Source organism: Vipera ursinii (assembly GCF_947247035.1).
Source record: "Vipera ursinii genome assembly, chromosome: 3".
Lineage (NCBI taxonomy): Eukaryota > Metazoa > Chordata > Lepidosauria > Squamata > Viperidae > Vipera > Vipera ursinii.
In genome coordinates, this window is record NC_139516.1 from 207,325,843 (window position 1) to 207,333,903 (window position 8,061).

Consider the following 8,061-nt stretch of genomic DNA (forward strand, 5'->3'; position numbering starts at 1 on the left):
AGAGGGGAGGGGGAGGGGGGATTGTTAAAGATAAACTGTATGTTAAAACTTTTCAATAAAAAAAAACAGTTGGATGGCTGCCTTTATTCCTCCAAAGAAAATATATATACTTACATTTTGTGATATCCAGGCCAAATATTAACAAAGGCAAGTTGTTTCCTAGGAGTTGATGCATTACCTAAGGAAGGAATTATAATTTATTTATTTATTTATTTATTTATTTTTGGGACTTATATGCCGCCCTATCTCCCGAAGGACTCAGGGCGGCTAACAACAATAAAAAACAACAATACAAAAATTAAAAAAGAATTAAATAACAGCCCCAAAATAAATTAACTACACAGTTAAAAAATTAAAAATTAAAACATATTTAAAAACCCATCATCAATCCAGGTCAGCCTGATGGAAAAAGAACGTTTTGAGGTCGCGGCGAAAGGACCGGAGGTCCGGGGCCAAGGGGGAGTTGGTTCCAAAGGGCTGGTGCTCCCGCAGAGAAGGCCCTCCCCCTGGGGGTCGCCAGCCAACATTGTCTGGCCAACAGCATCCTGAGGAGGCCCTCTCTGTGTGAGCGCACTGGGCGATGGGAAGTCATCCCCGGCAGCAGACGGTCCTGCAAGTATCCCGGGCCTAAGCCATGTAGGGCTTTAAAGGTAAGTACCAGCACCTTAAATAATAAGTTGTGATTATGGTCAATAACATCAGGCAGCAAAAATGCTAATTTGTTTTAGAAACTTCTTCCATACAGGTAGTCCTTTACGATTGGTCACTTAATGGTCATCGATTTCTTCAAAAGCTATTTGCAACACGGTTTGAGACCCAGGTTTCATGCAACAAGGTGAGCTCCCATTACTTGCCCCAGTTCCCACCTAGCAGTTTGTAAGCATGCAAATGCGAGTAGATAAGTAGGTACCAACGAAGGAGAATATTTTCATGCAGACATTTCATGACCCTAACTAGGTAACATCATCAATGCTAGTAGGGAGTGCTGTTTGCTGTCAGTTTATATTCTGGTGTCTTGCCTATCTGTGCGAGTGGGGCTGGTCTTAGGGATCCTTTGGTTGGGCTGTTTACTAATGGCTCTTTGGCCATTTCTTGATTGGGGTGTTGCTTACTTGATTGCTGGTCTGAAGTTGACCTTGGAGCTAATCTATGCTGATCTGAGTGCTGATTACTTGTGGAGAGATGCTGGAGTCTTTTTTTCTCTTTGGGGCTGGTTAATTGTCTCTTTTGCACAGTCTTGTTGTGATTCCTCACCAGCCAGTGAATCCGGCAGCTGAGGACTCAGATGAGGAGGAGGAGCCTGGAGGGACATTGGAGTCACAGGAAGGCTCTGAGGAGCATCAAGACTCACAGTCAGACGAGGAGCCTGGCCCCTCTATCTGGCAACTGAAAATGAAGAACTGAAGCCGTTTTCACTTCCTGGCATGGGATGTACGCATAGAGTGCCTACCTTTTGATATCCAAATTCTACTGAGCTCTCCCATTTCAGGATGTCTTCATTGTAATTGCTGATCTCGCTCTCTTCTCCCAGGTTGCCAACAAAGTGTAAACACAGAGCCGGTCTTGGTGCAAAAAGAGTGAGGCTTCACTTCTTCAAGACATTCCTTACAAAGCTATTAAATTCTAGACCACGGGTAGGCAACCTCGGCTCTTTTATGACTCATGGACTTCAACTCCCAGAATTCCTGAGTCAGCATAGCTGACTCAGGAATTCTGGGAGTTGAAGTCCATGAGTCATAAAAGTGCCGAGGTTGCCTACCCCTGTTCTAGATCATTAGTGTCTGGCAGAACTTTGCAATCGTTCTTAGTATCCGGACGCTGCTTCTTTTTCGTATTTAAATTACCCTTAATGGGCAATTAAATTTTCTGTTTCAATTACCATCAATGGGTTCCATCACAGGAGGAAAAGAAGCAAGAAAGGAGAAAGTTGGTGTTCTGAACTAGCCCTCTTCTGGCCTTGTAAAGGCAAACCCCTAATTAAGAAGAAGAGACTGGAGAGCTTCCAAGGCTAAAAGGCATCTGCCAAGATTTAATTACGCAGTTAACAAAAACACAAGAGCTTGTCTTCTCAAGCGGAAAAGTTGCTTTCAGCAACCAGCCCCTCCCCAAACACTCCTTTTATAGAGAGCTCAGGGCGTGGTCTCCCTGTGCCTCCTCCCGAGGAGTCTCACAGCCTTTCTTTGTTTGTTCCTGCTCGACTGCCTCCTGCGTCGGGCGTCCTTGAACAGGGCCAGCTGTGGGTCATCTTCCTCCGCACTCTCGGGCTCACGCAGCTGAGAAGAGGTCCCCGGCTGAGGACTCTGCAAAGCCTCCAAATCATCATCAGCCGGTTCGTTTCCCTCCTCCCCCACATCTGAGTCATCCGATACATCGGAGCCGGCTGTCGGACCCACAGGCTGGCCCTGAGTCACAACACTTGGATCTTTGTTTCTTATTCCTTTCTTGGGGATATCCTATCCCGGAAACCACAAAATGCCTGAAAGAAGCAATTGCACCCAAAAAAGGAGAATATTTGTAGCTCAGGGTTGAAATGAGGACTCCTTGGTGCTCCCTGAGCTTGCAGATGTTTCATTACCCAAACTACATAGGTAACATCTAGTTAGCACTGATGCTGTTACCTAGTTTGGGTAACGAAACGTCTGCTAGAAAACCATCACGCTCAGAGAGCACTAAGGACCCCTCAGCAAAAAAAAAAAATAGTTTTCCATCCAGCTCAGGAAACAAAAAACCCTTCAAATACTCCACTGGAATGTTTTGATTAAGTTCTCTTCAGATGAAACGAAATTAGAAGGCATTGAGGGGGCTTCTCTCCTTGGTTAGTTTCCATTCACTGCTTCCATTGTTAACCATTAAAAGTTCTCCAGACCAGGAAACAGACCTTTAAGATTCTGCTCACAAAGCCAGTCTCCATAAAGTTTAGTTCTAGTCTTCTTTTTTTCAACCCCTCTTCTTGTATCTTGTAGGGAGTGGGTTTTTATACCCTCTGGGGCTTTTGTTTGGAGTTGTTTCCTGTTCCTGTTTGAGCTTTTGTATTTCCTGTGTCATGTATTCTGACCTGAGTCTGGGTGTGCCTTTTGGCATCTGTGGGTTAATCCTATTATGTCCTGTCTTGGAGTTTGGGTGGGGTATGTAGATTTTAGGTGTCTTTGTCTTCCTAAGCTTCTAGCTGGAGGCCTCCAACCTTCCTGAATGGATTATTACATCTGCATTTCTACAGAGCTGGCTTCTGCTTGGGGGAGGGAGACTTGGGGCTATTAAGAAAAGAACTGGGCATGCTTTTCTGCCTCTTTAAGATCCTTTAGGGAAATATATTCTGCCTTTTAAATATTTCCTTCTCTGGGGGGGCTGACTTCCCACAGTATATAAACAAAGATCAAGCCCCAGTCCCTTCTAGCACTGATGATGTTACCTAGTCAGGTAACAAAATGTCTTCAAACAAGCAATCAAGCTCAGAGAGCACCAAGAACCCAAAAGGAAAAGCCTTTCTCTGCAGATTTGTAGAATTGCTAAGGATGATTTTGTACACACCTGTAGCTGCTTCCCTGCTTAAGCAGCCATCTTTGCATCCTTTTGTTATGTGCTCCTGGCTCCTTTCCTTCGTGACCTGAGCAGTGGTGGGACTCAGCCAGTTCGCACCACTTCGGCAGAACCGGTAGCTAATTTTTTGTTGCCCAGGCCCAGAATGGACTTCTGGAATCAGCATCCACACAGAGAACTGGTTGTTCACATGTTTGAATTCCACCACTCCCCATTGGCAGAGGTACTATGAGGTTACACTCTTTCCATCCACTTCTTGCACATATCCTGCTAACCTATTAAATCATATTGACATGTATAATAATAATAAAAAATAAGACTTATTCAAATGGTTCTGGTCCACTACTCATTCAAGTCCTTTTAAATATGGATTTCAGTCCTTGTCCTGGAATGACTGTCCAACCTCTTTCAGGTCCAGTCATCACAAATTAGAATAGAATAGAATAGAATAGAATAGAATAGAATAGAATAGAATAGAATAGAATAGAATAGAATGGAATGGAATGGAATGGAATGGAATGGAATGGAATGGAATGGAATGGAATGGAATGGAACGGAATGGAACGGAACGGAACGGAACGGAACGGAATGGAACGGAACAAAACAGAATAGAATAGAATAGAATAGAAAATATGGAATGGAACGGAACAGAACAGAACAGAACAGAATAGAAAATACAGAATGGAATGGATTGGAATAGAATAGAATAGAATAGAATAGAATAGAATAGAATAGAATAGAATAGAATAGAATAGAATAGAATAGAATAGAATAGAATAGAATAGAATAGAATAGAATAGAATAGAATAGAATAGAATAGAATAGAATAGAATAGAATAGAATAGAGCTGGGAGGAACCTTGGAGGTCTTCTAGTCCAGCCCCCTGCTCAAGCAGGAGAACCTATACCACCTTAGACAGGTGATTGTCTAGTCTCTTCTTTAAAATCTCCAGTGATGGAGCACCCACTATTTCTGTAGGTAAGCTGTTCCACTGGTTGATTGTCCTGGAATGACCGTCCAACCTCTTTCAGGTCCAGTCACCATGAATCATTTTTTTGATCATAGGTCCAGCAGTCATTTGTAGTTTGGCTTTGCTTCTCAAGATCAGATTCCAAAATATCAACAGGCATTGTTATTTTCATGTGTTCTGTCATTGTGTCTGTTAATATTCTGGCCTTTTTATTAGCAGGACCAGTGGTTGAGAATTAATTAGTAATTTTTTTCATTTTAAATTTTGGGTCACACTTTTACGTTAAATATTTTAAAAAGCTTTTCAATTCACCAACGATTTCTTAAAATAAAGAAATTATTTAATTTTCACACGTAGTCAATCACTGTAAGCACACCCACACACATCAGTCGTGTAAGCACTCAGCATGCAACCACACGACCAATCACAAGCAAAGAAGTGCCACTGTCAAGGTTCCGACAGATGAAACTCTTCAAAGAACTTTGAGGCCTTGTTTACCTTAAAGAATCTTTATTTGAGTAGCATAGCATTGGCACTTACATAGTTGAAGCCAAAAACTGAGTTCCCCTCCCCTGAGCACATAGTATGAAAGCACAATTTCCTCCTCCAGTTGATAGTCATAAATCATATTCTCCAACTATTTTGAAATGCAGGCTTCCCCTCCAGCTCTCCAGCCCGCCAATTCTTTATCATCTCTGGGCTCAATAACCTTGGTTCTCACACTAGGTACAGTATTGTTATGTCTAGCTAAATTTCTCCCCCCAGCATCATCTAACTCTAAGAGTAAAACATAAGAAGAAAATGGTTGCATCTCCATCTGTTGTCAAAGCAAAAACATTCGATGTTAGCAGCGTTGACAGCTACAAGCCAAACAACACCATCACAATCAGCACGGACGAAGTATGCATGCATTGGACTTGACACACAAGCAGCCCACATGGACCGTTTTAATGATTTTGCCACTGACTTGCTACACTCAACAGGTGTTTCAGGTCCACATGGACCAAACATCAGATTTTCAAAAGCTACTTTTAAAACTTGGAGAATCCATTGAAAAAAGGTGCCAGAACACCATTCCCGTGTGCTCTATGACAAAAAAGCACTGATCCCACCTACAAGCTAACAACCCCCAGTAGCAATGTCATTCATTGCTCCTCAGAAGAAAACACAGATGTCTTGGGTTTGTTGTCACTGTGAGTTGTGGTGGCAGGGGCATGAAGGAAGGCTCAGCCAATCTCAATGTATACACGGTTGTACTTTTACAATAAAGGTTCATTCATTCATTCATTCATTCATTCATTCATTCATTCATTCATTGTAAGAGGGTTTAACTTCTCTCTCTCTCTGGTAACTTCAGTTCCTTTTTTTCTTTTTTTGAACAATTTTTAAAAATTTTCTAGTTTTACATCCAAATATTTAGGAAGCAGCGAGGTGATTGGATAATTAATAGATCAATAACAAAAACTTTTGTACATTTCTCAGGCTGCATCACGAAAAATTCCTTCTCTATTTCCCTTAACATTTACTATATCACATTCAAGCTAATACATTTCTAGTTATAGCACGTTCAATTAAGACATTTATCAATATATTTTTACTTATACATATCCATGTCCTGTTTTTAAATTTTTACCTAATTTCAATTTTCAATTACAGTATTCCAATTTAACCTTTAGTATCCATAGTATTTAAATTTCGGGTAACCCAAATTTCCTTTACTTCACTACATAACAGTTATCATATCTAAAATACACATGTTACTTACTGAAATACGTTCTTATTTTATTTCACAACTTCAGTTTCTTTGAAGACCTTTTGCAAAATCACCTTCATGCTCTCCTTGGACTGAGACCCCTTTTTTCTCCCAACTAGAAAATAGATCACTGGATTCATGCTGCTGCTTAGGCAGGAAATCAATATAATACCTGTCTCCCAATACTGTAGTCCAGGGTCAATTTCAATACTAAAAAAATTAACAATCACCACAAAGACACTTAGCGGAAAAGCAAGGGTGAGGAAACAGAGCAGAGTAATTAAAATCATCATTAAAATCCGACCCTGATTCTTCTGATTCGAATTAAGACACACTTTGACGAAAAGGACCACAGTAGAGAGAGTGATCAGTGGAAGGCAAAGTACAGCAATCACAAGGAGAAGGAGACCAAACAGACTGTAATCTACAATGACTTCTGATAATTTCATAAAGTTCACCATTCCAACAAGGAGGAAAGAGGAGGTCCAGAGGAAGGCACAGACAGCAAGGGACAAATGTTTTGGCCGGGAACAGCGATGCCAGATTGGGAAAAGGACAGCCACACACCGGTCGATGCTGATGGCCGTCAGAAGAAAGTAACTATTGATATACATCATGTGGGAGAAAGAGGCACAGAAAATGTTGAGAATGCCATGTCCTAGAAAATAAGTAAATATATGGATATAATATATAACTACAGATGCGAGGAACCCAAAGTCTGCAATGGCCAAGTTAAAAATGAATGGGGTGAAACAGTTCCTCTTCATCTGGAAGCCAAGTAGCCAGATGATGTAGCCATTGCCCACAAATCCAAAACAGCAGATTATTAAAGTAATGCCTATGAAAGCAATCCATCCCAAAGCAAAAGGGGGGATCTCTTCTTTGTACTCATATGAGTCAATGGTATTGTTATACCCATAATAGTTCTCTGTAGCATCCAGATCTCCCAGGCTGGAATTCATCATTAAGCCTTTGTAATCCTCTGAAACTTTTTTGGAGTGAAAGCTCCTATTAGAAGAAAAGAAAGAAGAGTAGATTCAATCATTTCTGTCTCCTAAATAACACCAATATTGTCATAGCTTCCAGTATCTAAGGGGCTGCCACAAAGAAGACAGGCTCAATCCATCCTCCAAAGCACCCGAGATCAGAACAAGAAGCAATGGATCAAAACTAATCAAGGAGAGAAGCAACCTAGAATTAAAGAGAAATTTAGAACAGTATAAAGGTGGAGCAGCTTTGTCTTCAGAAGCTGTGGGTGCACCTTCACTGGAGGTTTTTACAAAGAGACTGGACAGTCTTTTATCCAGAATGGTATACTATCTCCTGCTTGATCAGGGAGTTGGACTAGATGACCTCCAAAGTCCTTCCAACTGTGTTGTTCTGTTACTCTACTTACCCTGTGAATAGATTGAGTGCTGTGGCAATGAGCCATCTCCTTGAACTGTTTGTGGCCACACCCAAGGGGGAAAAATACTCATGTGTTGCTCCATCCATGCTTCTCAACAAATCTCTGAAATAATATTTGGTGTTGGATTGTACTGGATCTTTTCACTGTACTGAAATTCAGCAACGTCCTCTCTGCCGCTTTGCCACCGTTGCACTGTGACATTGAAAATCCTCGTGTGAGCTAAAACCCCAAAATGGGTAATTATGTAAAGAAGCATTTTTCCCAATGCTTGTTCCTGTTATGGTGATAGGGTGCTCAGAGTGCAACAGAGATATCTATGACCTGAAAGTAGGAGTTAAGAGATATGAGGGAAATAAATCCTGCTAAGGGAGAAATAGACAGCTTCCATATTTT

General features: G+C 41.3%; 1 protein-coding gene across 1 annotated transcript; it reads right to left on the bottom strand.

Annotated features, from left to right (window-relative positions):
- Positions 1 to 5,809: 5,809 nt before the first annotated feature.
- Positions 5,810 to 7,314, bottom strand: LOC310638769 (mas-related G-protein coupled receptor member H-like). Its single transcript, XM_083360122.1, has one exon. The coding sequence runs from the start codon at positions 7,223 to 7,225 to the stop codon at positions 6,290 to 6,292; it is 936 nt and encodes a 311-aa protein (XP_083216248.1). The 5' UTR covers positions 7,226 to 7,314; the 3' UTR covers positions 5,810 to 6,289.
- Positions 7,315 to 8,061: the final 747 nt, after the last annotated feature.

What these genes read in the sequence shown, in the direction of transcription:
- LOC310638769 (XM_083360122.1), bottom strand. Translation starts at nt 7,225, where the DNA reads ATGATGAATTCCAGCCTGGGAGATCTGGATGCTACAGAGAACTATTAT.